The 23,363-nt window shown below is 47.0% G+C and overlaps 1 protein-coding gene across 1 annotated transcript in view; it reads right to left on the bottom strand.

Moving 5' to 3' along the window:
- The window catches only part of Vps13d (vacuolar protein sorting 13 homolog D), a 227,894-nt gene that overhangs the window by 151,576 nt on the left and 52,955 nt on the right, over positions 1-23,363 (bottom strand). Inside the window, 9 exon segments of the mRNA XM_051171302.1 lie at positions 219-481; positions 4,233-4,445; positions 6,609-6,721; positions 6,920-7,091; positions 10,127-10,337; positions 12,975-13,203; positions 16,429-16,611; positions 19,861-20,041; positions 22,119-22,245. Of these exon segments, the coding sequence (XP_051027259.1) occupies positions 219-481; positions 4,233-4,445; positions 6,609-6,721; positions 6,920-7,091; positions 10,127-10,337; positions 12,975-13,203; positions 16,429-16,611; positions 19,861-20,041; positions 22,119-22,245 (1,692 nt within the window).

Below are 23,363 nucleotides of genomic sequence, written 5' to 3' on the forward strand. Positions count from 1 at the left end.
AAAAAAAAGGAAAAAAGAAAGAATGAAGACGCTTTAATCCCCAGCACTCAGGAGGCAGAAGCAGGTAGATCTCGGTGTTTGTGACCAGCTTGATTTGTGTGAGATTCTGTATCAAAAAATAAGGTGTGTGTGTGTACTATCACAGAGAAGCTGTCCTAAAGACAGGCCTGAACTAACATCCAAACTGACAATCAGTGAAGCGCACTCTGAACAATCACCTGTTACATTGACCTTGACCTCCAGGTGCCTCTCATTGGACACGGGAAGGGAAGACCGCTTGGTGACTACTCCACTCTTAACAGTTTTGGGAACAACAGCAGATTCACTGCTGGCATTGCGGTGGCGGGCCGGAGTGGCACTTTGTTTCTTAATATCACTGGGAGTATGCAGGAAGTCATGAACCAACAGCAGCCAGTCAAATATTAGAAACACACGGAGATTGTTGAGGACGACAGTGAAACAGGAGGAATCCTTCGTAGATCTATAAGAAAGAAAATCACAAAGAAAAACACATTATTTCGATCACTGCCAAGGCCTTACTCTGGCCCAATAAGCAGCCACTCAAGGTTGTTCTTCTGATTTTACATTATCCAAGGTGGCCTCAGATGCCAGGAGCCAGCGATCCTCCTGCCTCAGGCTGCTGTGAAGCTGCAAGTACACAGCACCATGCCATGTCCCACTCCAGCATTTCCTAAACTGCCAGCTTTGAGCACGGGAACACTCTGAGCAATGCTTTATGAGCACACAAAGTATAGGCTCTCTGGAGATTAGTCACATGTTTTAACGAATTTATTATGTTTATGAGTGTTTTGCCTGCATGTGTATCTGTGCACCATGTGCAAGCCTGGTGCCCATGGAAGTCAGAAGATCTGACTGGACCCTCTGGAACTGGAGTTATACACAGTTATAAGCCACCATGTGGGTGCTGGGAAATTGAACCCAGGTCTTCTGCAAGAGCAATAAGTGATCTTAATCTCTCCAGCCCCTCATTAAAAAACAAAACAAGGAGAACTCTATTTAAGAAGGCAAGATAGCAGTGCCCTCAAATAACCAGGTCCCACAACAGGCACTTGGCAGTGTCTAGAGACATCTGCGACTGTCTCTAACACTAATTATACTATTATTAATCGAGAGGGCACAATTGTCACCTGGTAGGTAGAGCTGGGATGCTTCCAGCCATATCACAATGCACCAGACAGTGTGAAACACAGGCTAACCACCCCAATCCAAGTACCCAAAATGCTCAAATCTGACCTGAGAGCCTTTGGATGCTGGGCGGGGGGGGAGCATGTATATCTCTGTACCACAGTACCCAAGGAGGCCAGAAAAAGGCCTTGGCCGCTTGGGACAGGAGTCACTAAAAGTTGTGATCATGATTTGGGTTGTAGGAATAAAACTTGGGCCCTTTGCAAAAGCAGCCTAAACTGCTAAGCCATCTCTTTAGCCCCTGGATATTTGACTGGCAACGCCTATGCAAATTCTCCAAAATAACAGGGGGAAAAATCCAAACTCTGAGATGTTCTGGCCCCAGGTACTTCCTTCAAGGAATGGCGAGCCTGCAGTGCTGGTCTGGCCAGAAGAGCAGAGCCTTTGAAGTCAAGAGACCCACACTAAAACCGTGTCACTCTCAAGCTGTTCCTCATGGCTATGCCACCCTGTTTCCTCATATATAAAATGAGAAACACTAGCTCTGAAGGAGAAAGCACGAGGCACATAGCAGGTGTTCTCCAGCCACCAGCTTCTTTCCTGACAACAGGTCTAGGAGCCACGAGGCTTTTAGAAGCTCAGGACTGCTCCACAAGTGCCACGCTCACATACCAGTGCTGTCTGGCTTCCTTAGCTGCAACTAACCTCTTTTAGCCTGAGAAGAGGACATTGGCCATAGGTGGATAGCAAGTGCCCTAGAGTGGAAATGGGACAGAGGGAAAGGCAGGGGACAGGGACTTGTTTTATAGTCTTCAATGTTCCAAAGAAAGACACTCAGGCCTGGCCTGAAGCCACATGTCCTCAGGCAATGGCCAGCTCTCTTACCACACTAGCAGGCAGAGGAAGGAAGGCTAGAGACAGGCTGGGGACAGGCCATGGAGTCTGGGGACTGAACTTGACTTTGTGAAGAGACCCTGGCTCTGGCTGTACATTTACTGACTCCCCGGCCTGTTTGGGAAAGGCTGACTTGGGGATGTGCCTAAGGCTGGTTTCTCCAGTCTCATTTTGGCTAAACCTGGCTCAGTGCCTCTAGTTAAAGGGCATGGCAAGGCGCAACTCCTTCTCACACACACCATTTGTCACAGAAACACTCTACCCTTTTGTAATGAACAAAAAATGTTGCCTTCAGTAAAAACTTTTCCAGCCCATTTTGAGCAGAGACTGTCAGACCCAGTACTAGCTGGAAAGTCAGTGTGTCAGGCCCTGTTTCTGGAAAACATTTCAGCCTTTAAACACTGTGGAGTGATTTATATTTGACATGCAAAAATCCCAACAGAAGAGCAATTCTTCCTGAAGCAGTTCACTCCTCTCGCTAACAAGGGCACTTCTGTTAGCAAGAGCCAAGGTAAGAATCAATTGTTTGGCTCCATGAAATTATATGCCTTTACTATATAAGCAGAATAAAGCTTCAGGCCTCCTGTATACTAGAGCTATGGTGGGGAGGGTCAAAGAGCTGACTACCTAGGAAGTCAAGATCAGTCACAATAAAGCTAATACCAAGGCCCCCTTCTGCAGGAGGGCCAAATACAGGAAGACTAGGTTCTGAGGAACTCTTCAAAGGGGCTGCCAAACACACCCATCATACCCCATGCTGCACTCAGCCAGTGCAGAGGCCTGAGGCCTGAAGAGTTAGTGGGACTCAGCTGTGATATCAGAGGCCCAGCTCTAACTCGTGACTGCTGGAACCTTCCAAGATTCACCTGGACCTTCTCCAGGTGCCTGGTCAAGGCAGGGAGCAGCAGGAAGCCACTAGCACTGCCATTCTTAGGTTCCCGATGCTCACACAAGGGCTAAAATGTCTCCTTCGTTAGGCCTCCCAGAGGTAGATGGAGAGCAAGATCTCCTCCCTTCAAAGGTACACTGAAACACCAGCCATCCACGTACAAGCAGAGCACAGCCATAAGACTCTCATGACAGCAATAACAACAGCAGGGGCCTCGGGTGCCAAGCACCTCGCCAGAGTGACACAGCTCTTACCGCTGTCCACGAAAGGAGGGCTTTGTTTGAACTTTGGTTCATTCCATAAAGGAGGAAAGAGAGTCTCACCAATGATACATAGCCATTCAGAGGGAGACTAAGTCTTGGAGCTGAGGTCTGTCGGATCCTAGACCATCCTCCCTCCCCTCCCTGCCCCTCCCCTCCCTTCCCCACCACCTCCCATAAAGCCAGAGTCGAAGAGACTTGAATAAATAATTGTTCAGGTCAAAACCGCCTCTCCTTTCATGTAGACCAAAAGGCTTTTGGCTTGGGTTTTTCCCTTAAACTCACATAATTTCTTCCTTCCCCAAGTCACTTTACAAATTAAAGCTTACAAGGAGGTTGAGTTTGAGGATGGGCTCAGTGCCAAACTACTTTTCTTTTCTTTTCTTTTCTTTTTTTTTTTTTTTTTTTTTTTTCTGTTTTTAGAGCAACAGAGACATCTTTTGGTGAATTCATGATATTGCAAGGGAGCAGGAGCTATTAACACAGCACAGTGCTGGTGAGTGCTGGTGTGTGGAGCTGGTGAGTGCTAGTGTGTGATGCTGAGTGCTGATATGTGCTGGTGAGTGAGTGCTGGTGTGTGCTAGTAAGTACTGGTGAGTGTTGGTGTGTGTTGGTGAGTGAGTGCTGATGAATACTGAAGAGTTGTGGAGAGAGCTAGTGTGCTGGTGAGTACTAGTAAGTGAGTGAGTGCTGGTGAGTGCTAGTGTATGCTGGTGAGAGCTAGTGTGTGCTGTTGAGTGTTGGTGTGTTCTGATTGAGTGCTGGTGTGTGCTGGTGAGCATCCAACTGCCTATCCTTACAGTTTCTCTGATTATCTAAAGCCACATGGACTTGAAAGGAAATATTTCCATAAAGAAAGGCAGAGTTGGGGAGGCCAAGTGTGGGAGTACATGCCTGTTATCCCAGTACTGGGAAAGTGGAGGCACGAAGATGCTGACTTCAAGGAACGCCTGGGTTACACAGTGAGACCTATTTGGGGGCAAAGAGTACACAGGGGACAAGAGGACAGAGAGTGGAAGCAGAGCAGACTGTCAGCCCACTACCTGAGGTGCAGCTCAATCTGGATGGAGCCCTGGGTGGCACTGCTGCTCTTGGAGGGCTGAAAGATACAGTTGAAGACATTGGTCATGCCAGGGCTGGGCTTCTGCCCAGCATAGCGCGTGTCAAATGCCATCATGGAGTGGGAAACCAAGTTAATAGACTTGGTCTGGTTGGAAAAACTCTCATAGAGCAGCTTACATTTCTTAAAGTCAAATCTGAAAAGGAAGAAAGCAAATGAGAAGTTAAACACAATCCTGCCATATAAAACCAGTTCACGTGTGCAACAGGAATGATGTCATCAATGCATCAGAGTGTCTTTCCATCTGCAAGGCCACTCAAAATGCAACAGTGGTACCGTGCCTTTACCCGTTCCCAGCTGCAGAGAGGAGATCCTACCCACAGGAATGAATGAGAACTAGCAATACACCCAGTCTATCACATCCTCAATGATTTACCACCATGTCCCATCCCAGCTAAGAAAGCCATGTGTTAAATCCTAATCCCCAGTGGGCAGCCCGGGTCTCTTTTGACCTTCATCTGTGAAATTATAGCTTGCCTAAGGCCTCTCTCTCCAGGGCCAGCCTGCACATCTGTGTGAGACCACTACAGCTCACTAGAAGCAACCCAAACACACCCTATTCTGAATAAGGGAAGTAAGTCAACTGACCCTCAACAGAAGTGCATCCAAACCCACTCTCTTTTCAGAAAAAGAGAAGCTGCAAAGAGTGACTAGTAGTTGCTCAGTACCATTATGGTGCACACGGAATCATTTGGCATTGACAACCTAAAGGTACAGCCAGGCATCAAAAGAGTGGCTGGCCCCCACAGTGCAGGTTCCCCACGACACAGCTCCCCTCAGCTGAGCAGAGAGCAGGCTATACAGGCTTTGAGCAGAAAGACAAGCTAGAAGTCAGAGTGATTGAGACAGACATTACTAGCCTTAATGCCACATTTTCAAATGTGAACAAACTTTCCAGCCATATAACCTTGGGCTAGTAAAATAAAAAGACAAAAAGTAAAATAAATCAACATCCAGGCAGGTGGTGGTGGTGGTGGTGGTGGTGGTGGTGGTGGTGGTGGTAGCGGCGGCGGTCTACAGAATGAGTTTCAGGACAGCCAGGGCTAAAACAGAGAAACCCTGTCTCGAAAATCCATAAATAAATAAATAAACAAACGAACGAACAAACAAACAACAGCGATCTATCTAGAAAACTGGAGCTCAGCTCTGCCCCACTTAGAGGACAAGGGAGGGCTTTCAGGATAAAAATACAATATGCTCTTCAAAATCCCACTCCAGACTCCTACGCACCAGATTCCCACATCTGCCCTAACAAACAAGTGACAGCAGCTAACTACCAAGCCAGCACATGCCCATAAACGGAGCAGCAGCTATGTTGCTTCTAGAGGTTTCCAAGTAGGGAATTCAGCCCAGTGCTGCCACTTTTCAAACCAGTTCTCATTCGTAGTGTCTGTCTGTCTGTCTACATCTTTATCGGTCTGGAATTCTCTTGATTTTAAAGCACTGACCCAGTGGCACTCTGCCCAGAACTGCATAGACACAGGACAAGGTGCCCCACCCCCACTAGCGGGACCATGAAGTGTACCAGAGCACTGAAGTGCCACCCGAGGCTATTCCAGAGCTCTTTATTTTCCATCTGCCCTGTACATGGGGTACAGTGGCACACCAATGTCCCAGATGCTCAAGGAAGCTGATGCCAGGACCTTGGAGTTGAAAGTGAACCTAGACAACACAGCAAGACTACACCTCAAAACCAAAATAATACCCAAAGCAAATGTTCTTTCTGTCATTAGAGAGCCCATCGCCCACAGCATCCTAGCTAGAGGGAAACTATACCTTCAGAGCTTTAAGTCTCCAGTATTTGGGGCTGGCCATGAAAAAAGCATAAGCTAACCTGACATGGCTGATAGGACAACCAAATTAAAATTTTTAATACAACTCTCTGGGGCCAGAGGTAGGGTTCTGTGGTGCCTGATCATCAGCAACACACACACACCCCTGCATGCACATACAAACATGCTCACACACATACATATTACATTCACACAGCACTTAGATGCTTCATCAGCCACAAACCACCCTTGCACCCTCTGCGCTCTGCTAATGTGAAATGGGCTCATTCTCACATGGTTCTTACTAACAGTAAAATCACAAAAGTTAATCAAAACTGCCGGGTGTGGTGGCATATGCCTGTAATCTCAGCACTTGGGAGGCGGAGGCAGGCAGATCTCTGTGAGTTCGAGGCCAGCCAGGTCTACAAAGTGAGTCCAGGACAGCCAGGACTATCAGAGAAACCCTGTGTCAGAAAAATAAATAAATAAATAATAAAATTTTTAAAGCCAGTTCATCAAAGCCTTACCTAGCTAGGGAGCCAGAGCCTTCCTTTCCTTTCGGGTCCTTAAGCTCCAGACTCACGTTCACCATGTCGATGAGGAAGCACATGCAAGTATACACTTCTCCACTCAGCACAGTCTGTGAAAGGAAAAGGCTAGTCAACCCTCAGGCAACGAGGTCTACCAGAAAGTGAGCTCAAAGGTAAAGAAATCTAATCCCCCTGCTGTCCCACCCACTTCCCCCTTCTGCTCCCTGCATTCTTGGAGGACTAGCCACATAGGTGACCATCATCTGAGACTGCGAGTTATGGAAGAGCACACAGCCGGCCCCACTCACGTGAATCCTTGGGTCCTGCAGGTCGTATGGCCGCATGAAGTCTTCTATGGGCTCCCCCAGGTTGTTCTCTAGTAAGCCTCGGATCAGTTTGTATTTACACAGATCCAGGGAGCAGTGCACGGAGGACAGACTGCCATGGACACTTACGTCTGCAACAGTATGGCTTATTTCTCTGAGAAGGAGAAGAGGCTACACTCAGAAACAAGCCAGTAAGTGCACAGCCAAATGCAAGGCTACCATGTGGCTATCTACATTATCAGCCATTTACTCTCTAGCTTCCAATGGCAAAAGAAAAAGCATGTATCTCCTGCTGAGCAAGACACTGTGACTGCCACCCTTTAACTAGAGAGAGGCTTTTAGCTCCCAAATGTATATAAGAAATCCCCAGCTCTAATGAGCTGGTATGTGGCTCAGGAGAGGACCTCGTCTAGCATACATGGGTCCAGGGTTCCAGTCTGAGCTTGCCAAACAAGTGTACACACACAAATACAAACGTATACAAACTAATACATACAAGCTGAATAACTTTTTATTTTACACCTGCATGTGTGTCTGTACACCACATGTGTGCAGTGCCAGAAGAAGGGACTGCACCTCCTGGATCTGGAGTGATAGGTGGTTTTCAGATGCTGTGTGGGTCCTGGGAATTGAGCATGGGGCCTCTACACGAGCAACCAGTGCTCGTAACAGCAAAACCATCTTCCTAGTTCTAAGTTTTGATTTGGTTTTCAGTTTCTGGTTTATTTTTGTTGTTTCATTTTTTGTTTTTTGAGACACTGACACTGTGGCCCACACTAACCTGGAACTCATAGCAATCCTCCTGCCTCAGCCTCCTAAATATTGGGACTACAAGCATAAGTTATAACAGGCCTTAGCCTAGGAATAAGAAAAATCTCGTTCAAGGCCAGCCTGGTGCACAAAGTGAGTCCAGGGCAGTCAAGTCTACACAGAGAAACCCTGTCTCGAAAAACCAAAAAGAAAAGAAAAGAAGGCTGGGCGTGGTGGCGCACGCCTTTAATCCCAGCACTCGGGAGGCAGAGGCAGGCGGATCGCTGTGAGTTCGAGGCCAGCCTGGTCTACAAAGTGAGTCCAGGATGGCCAAGGCTACACAGAGAAACCCTGTCTCGAAAAAAAAAAAAAACAAAAAAAAACAAAAAAAAAAAAAAAAAAGAAAAGAAAGAAAAAATCTCACAAGACTCAAATAGCTGAAACATACCAGTTGGGAAAGTAGTAATGGCCAGACACCCAGCTCTTAACTCCAGTTCTCAAGGTAGATGGAACAAAAATAAGCCTTTCCTCCTGAGCCCTCCGGGGAGGGGGTGGGGTGATGCCACTCATTACCAGAAAGAGCTGGAGACTGAAAGATGCCCAGGGCTGCTGGGACACACATGCTCATGCTTGCACTTCAGAGCTCTCTCTGCCTCCCATGGATGCAACAGGCATCATGAGTCCCCCACACATGAACTCAAGGGCTGGGATTTAAAACAGAAGATGTGCAAAGCTGTACTTAAAAAAAAAAAAAGGCCCGCTAGCACACACCTTTAATCCCAGCACTTAGAAAGGCAGAGACAGGCAGATTTCTGTGAGTTCAAGGCCAGCCTGATCTACAAAGAGTCCAGAGCGGCTGAAGCTACACAGTGAAACCCTGTCCTGAAAAACTAAAAACAAAACAACAAAAACAAAAAACAGACAAAAACAAAACAGAATACCCAGTGACAATGCAATCAACAAATAACAGGGAAAAGCACTACCAAGTGGGGTGCGTCTGGGTGGAAGCAAAAGCACATCGCCACTGCACGCTCACTGGGCTACAGAGCCTTGCTGCCCCACACAGCACCGAAGACAGTAGGCGAAGCTGACAGAAGTGGAGGAGAAGAGCACTTCTTAAACACCATTGCTTGCAAAGAAAACCAAGAGCTCAGTTTCTAAATAAGAAATTCTTAGGATGGCCGAGCCAGGCTAGTCAAATAGAGCCCATGCCAACCATAACTGGGCACCAGCCAGGGAGCTCTGGAATAACAAGTTCCAGTGAGAGAAACACCCCAGTGAGCTGAAGTGTAGCAGTCATCCGAAGAGAAATGAAAACTGGCATGCAGTGAGCCCCCACACCTGGGGACTGGGCAGGGGCTAGCAAGCTCCAGCCAGGTAATGCGGCAAATCTTCGTTTGGGATTTGTTTATATACTTTCATTTGTACATGTGCATGTGTGTATGTGTGTGCGTATGTGCAGGTGTTCATGGAAGCCAGAAGAGGGCCTCAGACCCCACAGAGTTGGAGTTACAGCCTGCTGTGAGCTGCCTGGCACGGATGATAAGAACAAACTTGGGTCCTCCGGAAGAGCAGCAAGGCCTCTAACCACTGAGCCATCTCCAGCCTCAGCAAATCTCTTTCATTGCTATCTAAGCCACTTTCTACCTTTCCCTGGAGTTAAGATGCTGCTTTCTTTTTCCCAAGCCAAAGCACCATAGTGAAAGACGTGCCATGCTGTAAACCGTGCTTCCAGTCCACATGCATGGGCTGGGAACAGGCAGGGAAGCAGGAGCACTCCCTAGGCCACACCCAACCTTTGGCCCTGAGCCTGACTCTGCTGGTCTCGGATCATAAAGTTTCCCAGGATGTTATGGACCCAATGAAAACTGAATCAATGACTGCTCTAACCACAGACACAAGTGTCCTGCACAGGAGCCTAACTACAAAGTAAACCCAAGCAGGCCCCTTAGTCTTTCCAGAGCACTTTTGATGGACTTCGGGTGTGGCAAGGCAAAACTGCACCTGGACAGTTATGCAAAGTAAATGGACACCAGGGGTGAGCAGCAGCAGGTGCAGAGTCCATTACAGTCGGCATGTGTACTCCAAATGCCCATCTTCTCCAGATGTCTTGCCTGCCCTCCACCTCCCTATCACCACTCAAATCCATGCTAAACTCCAACACTTTCCTCTGTGTCTCCAAGGCAGGGGTGTGTCATCTTGCAACACAGTCCCCAAATCAAACACTAAGTAAGAGCCATCTACCCACCTTCCTATGTCCCTCAACAAGCCTTAAGCCTTGTGGCAGCAGCATCTTCTCTGCCATCACAGAAGCCCGTGTGACTGGCTAGCACATGGTAAGGACTCAGCTAAGGAGTGTGCTTCTCCTGACTGACCTTACAGCACTGAGTCCCGAGCTGCTAAGATTCTACTTACATCGTGTTCGGATAAGACACTCACTTGTCCAAATTCCTCTCCACCTGCAATTTCAGCCTACATGGCTCAGTTAAGAGACTTCCTCCTGTTTGTCGCACAAAGTAGGAAGGGAAGATCAGGTCCCCACTGCTGTTTTCTGAGGCTTTCGAGCTCTCTCTGGGGTGTCTCTCTGCAGCAAAGATGTTCATGTCCTGCAGATCCACGACAATGCAGTCCAGCAGGCAGACGTGGTCTTCTACAAGGACCCGAGGAAAAAGAGAGGTGAGGACAAGAGCAGCATGCAGAAAGGGCCGGCCGGGCCTGCGCGAACTAAAGCACAAAGTCAGTCCAATCTGTCTTTGAAAATAAGAACCAGCCATTGCCTCTGTTCTGCATGCTCAGAAACCCAGCTTTCAGGGGCCCCAACTATGGCCTCAGGAGCCCACTACGCATGGTGTCAGAGTTGTGTCCACCACATCCTGCTGCCCACCCTCCACTCAGGGGCCCCAACTCTGGCGTCAGGAGCCCGCTACACATGGTGTCACAGCTGTGTCCACCACATCCTGCTGCCCAGTTCCAGCAGCAGAATTCCTTTTTCAAACACATACTCTGTCTCTACTACCACTGCTCAAGCCCAACCACCACCCCCCCCCCTCGCCTACACATCCACAAACTATCCTCCAGTGTACCGCCATAACTGTGGCCCTCATAGAACCATTCTTTCCACAAACTGCCTGCACGGAAAACAAAAACAAAAACAAAAAAAACCAGACTGAAACATTCTCTTCCTTTGGAAACTTCAGTGGTGAAAATGCCTACGAGGCGCTACATAAACCCACAGCCTGCTTTTCTGACCTCATCTCTAGCCATTCTTCCATTTGCTCTCCGACCTCAGGCCTCCAGGCCTTTGCATCTCCCAAAAGGCCACGCTCTTTGCTTCTTGGGCAGCCTTATCAGTACCGTCACCTTCCCACCTTGATCTACACTGGGTCTTCAGTTTTCGTCTGTCTCTCCCATGTCATGTGCTACAATCTATCAGTACTTAATGCTCATCTAATACCTTTCTCCTGTAAATGCCACACTGGGAGGAATCCTCTCCAGGGGATGCTAATGTACTGGAGACAGCATTTAACACCTGGCATTAAGCAGGAGCTTAGTAAACAGTTCTCAAAAGGACAGTTGCACTAACAATTATGTGAAACCTGTCAGAGCAGGGCTGATCCGGGAGAGAGGTGTAGAATGGTAATGCCATGGCCTCAGAGAGACCCTTGGGAAGAGCTGTGAAAAACCACAGCCTTCATCTGAGGCCAGGTACCACTGATGAGCAAATTTTAGTAAAACACATCTACTGGGTAGAGGAAATGATGCTGGAAGAGACATCTTCCTGCAAGACATTCCAAATCTCTTTGTGTATGCACATTCACCCATGTATGGAGGTCAGAGGTCAATGTCTTGTGTCTTCCTCAATTGTTTGACACCGTATTTTTTTTTTGAGCAAAGTCTCTCATTCAATCTGGAGGTTGCCAATTCAGCTAGACTGGCTGGCCCACAAGCCCAGGGATCTCTTTGTCTCCACCTTCACTGCGCTGGTATTACAGACATATGCCACTTTGCCCAGTTTTGCTGTTATTGTTTTTGTTTATTTTGTTATTTTTTACATATTTTATTATTGTATTTGTTTTGTATTGTTATTGTTTAACATGGGATTGCTCATGCTTCTGCCCAAGTACTTCACTGACTGAGCCATCTCCCAACCCCCTCCAAGTCTCTTTTTAGAGGCATCCACCTATACGTCAGGCTGGCTGCACGTCTGATCGCCTCCATCTGAACCATTCAGAGTCACTCACAGCACCCCTCCAGCTACCACGGCACCCATCAGAGCTCAGGGACAGAGTCACACACCATGGGCCAACTGTCTTCTTCCAAAACTCACTGTCCAGTTCTACCACTTGCTTGACACGTGACAAGCCAAGTTATGTCACCTCTTTAAGCCTTTGTTCCTCCCTCTTTGAAGGGGAGATAAACCCTGAGTAGGGTGCCACAAAGGTAAATCCATACAATAAATACTAATGCATCTGGTTTGTTGGTGTGTTCAAGAAAATGCCACAATTATGAACAAAATTATCTCTTACCAGCATAGCCTTTAGTCTCCTTACTCTCTCCTCTAGGACTGTGAGGTCCTACAGGGAGTCCACCAGTCCTCAGGTCTATCTAGCAAAAACCAGCTGCCACCCTTCACTCCCCAAACTACACCCACACTGAGCTCATCTCTGCTGCCCCTTATACTTGGCACCCTCCCAGCCCAGGTCCGGAGAGCAGCATCTCATGTTCCAACATGGCATCTGTCCATAACATGCTGAAAACTCCAGAGCCCAGATTGAGCCAAAGCTCAAAATGATTGATTGCTCCATTCACAAGAGGGGCACAGACACAACACCAACACTCAAGCTAGCCTAGAGTACATACAGAGCCCTGTCCCAAAAAGCCCAAAGAAAAAAAGGAACCAAAACAAGAATGCCTATACCAGGATGACTCTGAGAGTCATTACTGAAACTAACTTTAGTGTCTCATTTGGGGCAATTAAATGGTGGCCTTCAAGGACAGGGCCTGGGTAGCAGTTTATGAGGGCACAGGACCAGTTTGGCTATCGCCATCCCCTGGGAGCCATCTGGATGTGTACAAGTCCCACAGACAACAGAACCCTTCTTTATGTCTATTGCATCTTGTAATTGAATCTACTTTAGAAGTTGCGAGAGACTACACCCGCCTAAGACTCAGAAACAGCCTGAAGCCTTTGTCATACAGATGCTGTCTCCTGTCAGCTTCCAGTCTCCCTGGAAGGGCCTCAGGATAGTCCCCACCTTCACTACGCAACCCTTGGCCCACCTCTTACCTGGACTGCTGGAACTTTGGCTGACAGCTGGCATGGCCTGCTGCCCACGCTGCTTGATGGAGGCACTGGGCACAAACTCACTCTTCAGACTACCAAGCCCCACTCCCATTCCGGCAGGAGGATTCATGAACAGCCCCTGTCCCTGGGGGCCCTTGGGGTCCTCTGCACTTGTCATCTTCTTCACACCGTGTTTGGGTGTACCTGTTGGAGAAGCTGAAGGCACAGATTCCTAGGAGGAACAAAAGAAAACTAGAATGCAGAGATGAGGGGGTAACAATGCCTTTCACTAGCTTGGAAATTATACCCCAGTCCCTAGGTTCTCAAAGACTCTGTAGTAGATACATCGCCCTCAGACCCAAGAGACAAGAAAGGGAGGGTCATGACACCACACACAACTATCTGCAAAAATGTCACCCAAGATTCCATACCTGCTGAGAACTACAGCGGTATTGCAAGGAGACAGTCTTTGGCTCAAGAACAAATACCAATTTCAGTCAAATTCAACCAAAGCAAATCTCTAGCTATACAATATATTTACTGCTCTAGGGGAGAAAAGGGCTTACTGTAATTTAAAAAAAAAAAAAAAAAATGTGTCTAGGGGACTGAAGACGTGCCTCAGGTACGAGAGTACTTCCCTAGCCTGCAAGAAGCCCTGGATCCAATGCCCATACCACATACACTGATATGGGTAAACAAGCCTGTAACCCCAGGATCCCAGAGTTGGAGGCTATCCTCAGCTACACATCAAAAAGTATCTAAAGGCAATATGACTGCAATAGCACTGGGCCCCAGGAAGGTCTGTGCATCTTAGTCTCCCCGCGTGCATTTACATCCCCAGCTAAGTAACCACAGAACTGAACCAAAAGGCAAACAAAGGAGGTGAGACACCCATGCCAGGTTCTGCTCACACAGAGCAAAACCACGGCCGGTTCTCCTGAAAGCACACGGCTCTCTCCCTGCCGAGTGCCTTTAGCTGATTGTAATGGCAGAGCTGATTCCACAGAGTGAGCCGGTCACTGGAATTTTCAATTCCCTCAGGACCCCTCAGAGTCCTGCCTGTGTGCATCACGGGACAGCTCCTTCTCGGCCCTGTCGCAGGCACCCTCTCTGGGAGCATGAGAAGCACGGTTGTCTGGTACTTCTGCAAGGCTGACTCCTGGCTTTGGAAAAAAGGTGAAAACCCCACAATCTCCACTTCCTGAGCGGTAATCACAATGTAACGCTGTTGTTTAAATGTTTCCACATTAAGACTGCCCTCCTACTCTGCTTACTTCAACTGCACAGTGTCTGTTGCTCTCTCACTGCATTTACCTCTACACTTCCTCTCTGCAGCAAGTTTAAATAGATCAATGGCTTGAGGAGATCAACCCAAAGCTTTTGAATGACTCTGACTTAAAATTATGGTTTAAGCACAAGCTATGGTTTGGGGGAGGGGGAAGCATACTCCAAAAAATCCAAAAAATCCAAACATGTTCTCAGTAAGATGGGGTTTTACAGGAAACTGTCCCACATGCAGGAGTCATAAACCTGGGGGCACAGGGCACAAGTGCTCAAGCGAGCTACAGGCACTGCGTCAGGAGTCATTGCTGTTCTTGGGCCACTGGACACTGTATTAGACACACCTGACATGAGCAAAAGCACCAACAGGCAAGCACAAATGCAAAGTGGATGAGAGGAAAGTGTCAACACAGTCAGCGCTGAGCTCCTATGAGGAGAGCTGAAGTGCACAGCTAAGTGCAGCAGATCTCAGGGATCTGGACAAACGACACGCTCCACACAGCCTTATGGAATTCCACTGAACAACCACCAGTGTGTAACACAGCAGCTTTCCTGGGGTTTCTGGATATAAAATGAGGTCATTCAGGAAATACTACCCACGGCTAAGACAAGTCTCTTAATACGGGCCTTAAGAAAGGCGACAAGTAACTCCCCAAAGCAGCCGCACAAGGAGTAATAAAGCAGGCTCCACTCCCCCCACCCCACCCTGCAGTGAAGCATTTCACAGGGTCAGCAATTGGGAGCTTTGATTTGTTTTGTTTTAAGGATCTGAGTGTGAACTGACTGCTGAATCCCATAAGGTTGCTTGTTTTTTCCAGACTAACCAAGAAGCGAAAGAAAGAAAGAAAAAAAGAAAGAAAGAAAGAAAGGAGCCACATTATACCTTGAAGAAAAGGCAATCTTTGTAGGTACTGCCACCTAAAATCAAATCCTCAAAAATAAAGAGAGGCAAGATTTTGTCATTAAAATGATATAATTTGTGCTGTTATTTGGCTTAACAAAAACTGAAATCTTTTTGTAAAAACATCTTGAAGCAGTTTGGCAGTTCTTCATCCTCGGCTAACTTTAGAGCACACTTGTCAGCCCATATACAGACACAGCTGACACAGAAGCTGAGCCCACCCCGTTTCCTGGAAGGCGGAAGAGCTAAGCACCACTGTGGAACTAGACCACCATTTCTGACGACAGACGACCTCTGCCTCAAAATAAAGAGGTATCACAAACACACTCCAAAGAACTCACTATGTGACCTTCTGTCGCACTCCCTGGACCTCCAGAGAGGCAGAGGGGCTAGAGACAGAATGCAGCCACCAAGAACTAAATAGCTCATCAATGAAAGCCCGCGCCTGGACTCACCACTACCGAGGTGGTAGACACACCTACACACGCTCTAATGCATGTCACAGAGGTCCCTAATGCATGTCACAGAGGTCCCGTGCCCGGAACCCTGCCACCCCTTGCCCTGTACACTTATGTATCCAGCTCTTAAGCTGTGCCTAGTCTTCCACACTCTGTAAGCAGCTAGCAAAGCGCTTCCCTGAGCTCTGTGGGCTGTTACAGCAACCTCTTGGACCTGAGGAAGGATTGTGGGAACTCCTAATCTGTGGCTGGTTAGTCAAAAGCAAAAGACATCTGGGCCTCTGGTTGGTGTCCAAAGTGGGCCCAAGCTGGCTAACTTCAGGTAGCTGTACCACTAGAGGGACTCACAGCAGGTTTCTACAGACAGGAAGTGAAGGCTGTAGGAAAGGCCCCACACCGCTGCTGTCAGAGGTGCTAGGAAGAAACAGGGCATGGGTACATGTGCCCATTAGAAAATAACTTTTGGGAGGGGGGGATCTGTTCTCTCCTTCCATTGTGGTTCCAGGGATTGAATTCAGGTGGTCAGGCTTGGTGGCAGGAGCTTTTACCCACTTTTTTTCTCACCACCCAGCAACACTTTAATGCATGTAGAGCACTGTTAAGATACGGAAGGCCGGTCCCTCGGGTTGTTGGCTGGAACAAGTTAATTACACTTAATGAGGATTACAACTTAACACTATTACAGTTATAGGGTTAGTTGAAATGTCAATAAAATGTTAAAGAAATAACAGCAGCCCCTAAGCTGTGGACTTGGGGAGTTTTCAGCTCATATTCAAATGAGAATTAAACTGGACAGCCCCAGACGCTGCTGGCTCACCTTATCCTGTACGGAGAAGGTCCCAGGAAAACCAGCAAACAGAAACTTGTTCTTCACTTTCAACTTGCCCAGATTTGCTACTATCAGGTTATTTGATCTGGAACTTTCTGGGATGAGAAGCACAGGGGCACCGGCCTCGATATCCAGAAGAACCCGCGAGCAGCGCTGCGCCTGGTCCCTCACCTGGTGGGAAAGGAAGTATGCCAGGGCTCAGGTAAGGCTCCAGCTTTATCATCAGACCGCCACAGAGCCCAGACACTTTCAGAAACATACCCACAGGGGCTTATTTGTGGCCACCACAGAAAATTACAATCAGAAATAAACCGATAATGCCAAGTCCCCAAATATTTGGAAATTAAAATTCATACTTCTCAATAACCTACAGATTAGAGAACAAATCATAAGTGGCATTGGAAACTATCTCACAAGGATGGAGAAAACACATTACACTACAGGACACGTGTGAGCCATGTAACAAGTTCTCTGTCCATCTTAGTGGCTCTTCAGGCCTGCGCTGCCTCCCCAGCCTTTCTTTCTTTCTTTTTTATTTTTATATATATATATATATTTTTTTGTTGTTGTTGTTGGTTGGTTGGTTTTGTTTTTGGTTTTTGTTTTGTGTTTTTTCAAGACAGGTCCCTGTGTAGCCTTCCCTGGCTGTCACAGAATTCGCTCTGTAGACCAGGCTGGCCTTGAACACAGAGATCCACCTGCCTCTCAAGTGTTGGAATTAAAAGCATATGACGCCATGTCTAGCAAACAATCTGTTTTATGCATATGTGTGTTTTCTTTTTTTTTTTTTTTTTTTTCTTCCGAGACAGGGTTTCTCTGTGTAGCCTTGGCCATCCTGGATTCACTTTGTAGACCAGGCTGGCCTTGAACTCACAGCGATCCGCCTGCCTCTGCCTCCCGAGTGCTGGGATTAAAGGCGTGCGCCACCACGACCGGCTATATGTGTTTTCTTAAATGTATGTATGTGCACAGGAAGGTAGAAGAGGGCATCAGATTCCCTGGAGATGGAGTTACAGGCAGTTGTGAGCTACCTTGCGAATGCTGGGAACAGAAACTGGGTCCTCTGCAAGAGCAGCCAGTGCTCTTAACCATCTGTGCTACTTTTTAAAGAGAAAAATACAACTTTGTAATACAAAGGGGTTGGGGGAGGGGAATGCATTCTGAGAATTGAAACTTAGGCTCTGTTACTGAGCTATACCCATGAAAAGACTCTTTAAACTTTTTAATTTATTTAATATGGTGGGGGGTGCGTCCCATGGGGGTGAGAGGGGGTGCATTCTGTGGCACATGTGCAGAGGTCAAAGGATAACTCTGTGGTGTTAGTTCTCGCCTTCCGCCTTTACATGGAGTCGATGGATCAAACTCAGGATACCAGGCTTCTGTGCAAGCGCCTTTAAATGCTGAGTTGACATTTTCCGTGCTTGTCCACACTATCTCACTAGGTAGCACCGTAACTCATTAGCGTGTTTCCTTGTTGCTATCATCCAGTTAATTTACCCTGGGAGACTCATTTTTCTTCGGACTGTAGCCACTGGTGGGCTGCCCATGCACAGCTAACTGGACTCAATGGATTATTCAACACAAAAGAGAAAGAAGACATAAAGGTGGAAGTGTAACTTTTTAGACTTCTGAGAGGAGCTTGAGGGGAGAAGTAGGGGTATTTATAATAAAAATACATTGTATACATGTATAAAATTCTCAAAGGAAAAACATAAAATAACTTTTGAAAAATTAAAAAATAAATAGGAATTGAGATGTAATATGAATAAATTAATAAACTATATTAAAAATAAAATAATCATACTATTAAATAAATAAATACATAATACATATATAAATAAATAAATACATAATACATAAATAAATAAATAAATAAATAAATAAATAAATGAATGAATGGGAAGACTATCTAGGCAAGGTAACACTTGCCTGTAATTCCAGCAGTCGAGCTACAGCAGATGGACCACAAGTCTAAGGCCTCCCTAATCTGCACAGTGAGTTAAAAACGAGCATGGCTTACACAGTAAGACACTGCCTCACAAAGCAAGGTCTGGGGGTTGTAGTTCAATGGCAGGACAGCCGGTGCTCAGCGCCAGGCCCTGCAGTCCACCTCCAGCACAAAGTAGGAGAAATGACTAAGGCACTAAAGGTGCCAGGAGCTGACATGTCCAGGAAGGTTTCACCCATTGGGAAAGTCGTCCAACAGTTTCCAGAAGTGACCCTACTAAAGTCCTCAAAGTGTCACAGAAACCTCTTCAATTATTTTTGCAGAGACCTAAAGCTAACCTTCAAAGGAACTTAAGGTGTGACGTAAAGATGAGGAATCAACCTGCCACACAGAGCACACACTGGTAAACAGAAAATACCTCTCCTTCCCTCAGTGAAATGTTATAGATTCATCTCTGGAGGCTCAAAAGTTCTATTGGCCACGGACTAGAGAGATGGCTCAGCAGATGAGAGCACGTACTGCTCTTCCACAAGACCTGAGTGCCTTTCCCAGCACACACACCAGGCAGCTCCAAAGGAACAGATGCCTCCATTTTCTTATGGCACATACATTCATGTGCACATACTCACATACAGAGGCACTCCCATTCACATAACTAAAAATCATAACTAACTTTTAAAGTTCTATTGATCGGGGCTGTGAACTAGCCTAATGGGTACTATGTTAGCTATGTAGACATGAGGACAGGAACTTAGAGCTGCAGAAGCCACATGTGCTCACCAGATCTCATCATAAACCTGATACAGCCTAGAAGCACAGAGTCTCGGTGAGGGATGCTTGCACTGGGTAGGCCTGTGGGAGTGTCTGGGGTGGCAGGGAACATCTAAACTCATATGAGATGGCCCAGCCCAGTATCACCTGGGCAGAGGGTTCTGAGCTGTTTAAGCACGGGGAAGAGGAGCTGAGCGAGCAAGCAAGCAAGCATACATGCATGCATCTCTCTCTGCTCTGGACTGCAGCTGGGATGTGACCAGTTGCTAAAAGCTCCAGCCACTATGACTTCCCTTTTATGATGGCCTGAACTTCGAGGTATATGCAAAATAAACTCTTTCTTCGCTAAGCTGCTTTTTGTTGGGGTATTTTGTCAAGCAACAAAAATGAAACTAGAACACGTTGTAAAAGTCAGGCATGGCAACATAGGACTGTAACTGCAGTGCTAGGGAGCGGAGACAGGAGGACCCCAGTGACTTGCTGGCCAGCCATGTTAACTGAAACAGCAAGCTTCAGGTTCAGTGAGACACCCTGTCTCAAAAACGTATAGAGAAGTGATTGAGTAAAATGCCCCATGTCAATCTCTGATCCGCACGTGTGTCCACATAAGCAAACACACCTCTCTCTCTCCAATCCCCCTCCACCCCCCACCATGGATCAGCCCAATTGAAAAGGCAACTTGGAGACATGATGCTACCCACCGTCTGACCCTCGATAGCAGCTCGCTGGCGCCCTAACACATCTTGCAGCTGAGTGAAGTGCTGAATGAAGGCCACCACCTCGGCCTGAAAGCGCTGCGTGTGCACATACTGAACAGAGGCCATCTGGAGGCTCACACGAATGTCATGCTCTCTCTGGAGCAGAGGGTCTGGCTGCCCATATCTGGAAATTGGGACAAAAACAGAACTCAGATAACAGCAAGATTTGAGTATTAAAAGAAAACTAAAGTTGATTTAAGGGCTTCCCCTCCAAAAAGCTTTAACTATTAAAATGGAAAAACCCCAAGTCAAGCCCATTAATACTTTTCTTTTTCTTTTTTCTTTTCTTTCTTTCTTTATTTATTTGGTTTTTCAGACAGGGTTTCTCTGTGTGGCCTTGGCTGTCCTGGACTTACTCCATAGACCAGGCTGGCCTCCAACTCACAAAGATCCACCTGCCTCTGCCTCCCAAGTGCTGGGATTAAAGGTGAGCCCAGCTTCAGAAGTTGCCTTTTTGTCAGTAAAATGCAGACTGTGGATTTAAAAATGAACAGAGGACTTTTACATCACGCAGAATCTGATGGTCCATGATGCCACAGTAAGAAATGACTACACAGGATGCAGTTAGTGGGGGAGGGATTCATAATTAATAAGGAAGGCACGTTTGTGCCAAGCAGAGAATTAAGGAGTTCACATTTATCATGTCATCTATTGTGAAACCACACATTGTGGTATCTAAAAGAAGCAAATCAATCTAAACTCTCAAGTCCAAATCCTCAGTAGAGTACGGTAACCTCACATGAGGAGTTCTGAGACTGGAGGGAGAGGGAGGTCAGGGCGACTAAACCCCAGCCTTTGCTCATGTGAGCCAGCACTCTACCACTCAGCTACATGCTCAGCCCACAGACGTTCAGGGATACTGCTTTTCTCAGCACTAACAGAACCTCAGCACACTAAAAGTAGGGAGGGGGCTGAACAGGAGCCTGGACCTTATGTACTGGACATCCACGCTTTCTAATAACACTCAAGAAAGCTGGAAACCTCATCCAGGAAAACCATTCCTTAAAGTAAGCAGACAGGCCCAGAGATGCCTTCTACAGTCCAGCTGGGAATTCCCTCCTAGTCACGGTCATCAGTGAAGCCAGCACTCTCAGGAGCAGGAGCAGTGCGCTCAGACTGAAATTGTGCAAGAACTCTCAGTGCTACCTGGAAGCTTGGAGGGTGCTAAGCTCCACTACAGACAGAGGAAAAGCGGCACACAGAGATTAAGTGGCTTGCCCCGGGTCACACAGCAAGTTGATATTAGCGGATAGGGTCTGGGAAGTCTGATAATTGGGATTATTTCAATCCCATCCCATTCTGATAGCACTAAGTAAGCTCCAGCCAACTAATCTCCAACACAAATCTTTAATATGATTCAATATAAATCAGGACTCCTCACAAGCTAGATCTTTTCAATTTTACTTTAAAAAGTAAAATATTTTCATTGCTTAATCAATGACAATTTTAAACAGTGAGCTGGCAAGACAGCTCAATGGATAAAAGCACTTGCTGCCAAGCTTTGAGACCTGGGTTCAATCCCCAGAACCCACATGGTGTAGCAGAGAACCAGCTCTCCAAGCTGTTCTCTAACCTCCATATACCGTGGGAGACACACGGAAAATAAACAAATGTAGCTGGAGAGATGGTTCAGCAGTTAAAAGTACTGGCTGTTCTTCCGGAGGTCTTGAGTTCAATTCCCAGCAACCACATGGTGGCTCACAACCATCTGTAATGGAATCTGAATCCCTCTTCTGTTGTGCATGAAGACAGAGCACTCGTATACAAAAAAATAAATAAATACATCTTTTTAAAAAAAAGAAAATAAACAAACATAAAACAATGTTTAAAAAACTCCAAATAGCAGTAATCACGACACACAGCTAAGAAAGACACACACGCTGTGCAGCAGTGATCAGGACACACAGCTAGGGAAGACACGCACGCTGTGCAGCAGTGATCAGGACACACAGCTAGGGAAGACACGCACGCTGTGCAGCAGTGATCAGGACACACAGCTAGGGAAGACACGCACGCTGTGCAGCAGTGATCAGGACACACAGCTAGGGAAGACACGCACGCTGTGCAGCAGTGATCAGGACACACAGCTAGGGAAGACACGCACGCTGTGCAGCAGTGATCAGGACACACAGCTAGGGAAGACACGCACGCTGTGCAGCAGTGATCAGGACACACAGCTAGGGCAGATGTGCATGCTTTACTTGAAAGTCTGGAAGATGAGAGCCTCTTCTCCACTTGTGGTGAAGCGTTCTCTGTAGAAGTCTCCATGTGGCGTGAGGTCACTAAGAGACAAGCTCCCGATGCTTCCCTGCAAGGCCAGGTCTCCCTCTACATGTGTTAAAATTAGAACATGTTATTACAGACCTTTTCTGAAATCATTTAATATGGCTGAGTTAAAACTGACATGTACATGACTCCAACTTCCACTTCTTAATCAAACTAAATGTCAGAGGTAAATTTTCGGATGCCAAGACACCAGAAAACCATTTGACACGTTATATCTAAGGGTGTCAATTCCAGAGTCTAAAGGAGTTAAACAAGTCTGCACACGCCAGCAACACTGCATAGGGGAAGGGGTCCCACTAAAAGCACTGCCAACTTCAAGGACAAACGCTGGCAGCTGCGGACAAGAGCAGGGTTCTCTGAGACCAGAGCACTGCCTAGAAGAGAGAGAACCATCTGCAGAAGAATAAAGGAGGAAGTGTCTGTGTCGGCTGCTCAAGCAACACGGAGTGGGCCTGGAGTGACTTGGTAAGAAGGGAAGAAAGTCAGCTGGTGCGTGGGGATAGACGGTGCTGACACTGACTGGAAATGAGTGCTGACAGGAGCACAGCCCTGGGGTGAGAGAGCGCAGCTGGGTTCTGGGGCACATGCTACTGGAACGTGAGCATAAAATGATTTTTCCTGAGAGGTACAGTGGCTCCCTGGAGTTGGAGACAGCCTGGACTGCACGCATGTTCCAGAGCAGCCACTGAACTACTACTTGCACAGGACAAAACCATCATAACTTTACACACTGTCACTGTGATCACCAAGGGATATAAAGCCCTCTGGCAGACCAGCTCAGCTCTCTAGTGACTCAAAAGCATATATTTATTTTTCAATTCCTAATATCCTCTAACAAAAAAATTCCATGCTTCTCCAGATGAAAGACCATTCTTCTGGGATGCTTTTCTAAAATAATGCCAGGCGCGAGATCTCTACCTCAGTTCATTTCTTCTCCAAACAATATTGCTGACTTCATGACGGCACCAGCATCTTCTCTTCACTGCTGCATTACATGTTCCTTAAAGAGACAGCAGCGCTTGAGCTTTGTGCTTTATAAACCCTACCACTTAGAACGTGACAGGTAATTGCAATTGTGCTCTCGTAAGAATTCCAACCTGCAAGGGCAGGGCAGTCATGGTGCACGCCTTTGATCCCAGCACTTGAGAGAGAGAGAGGTA

This window comes from Acomys russatus, chromosome 29 (genome assembly GCF_903995435.1).
Source record: "Acomys russatus chromosome 29, mAcoRus1.1, whole genome shotgun sequence".
Lineage (NCBI taxonomy): Eukaryota > Metazoa > Chordata > Mammalia > Rodentia > Muridae > Acomys > Acomys russatus.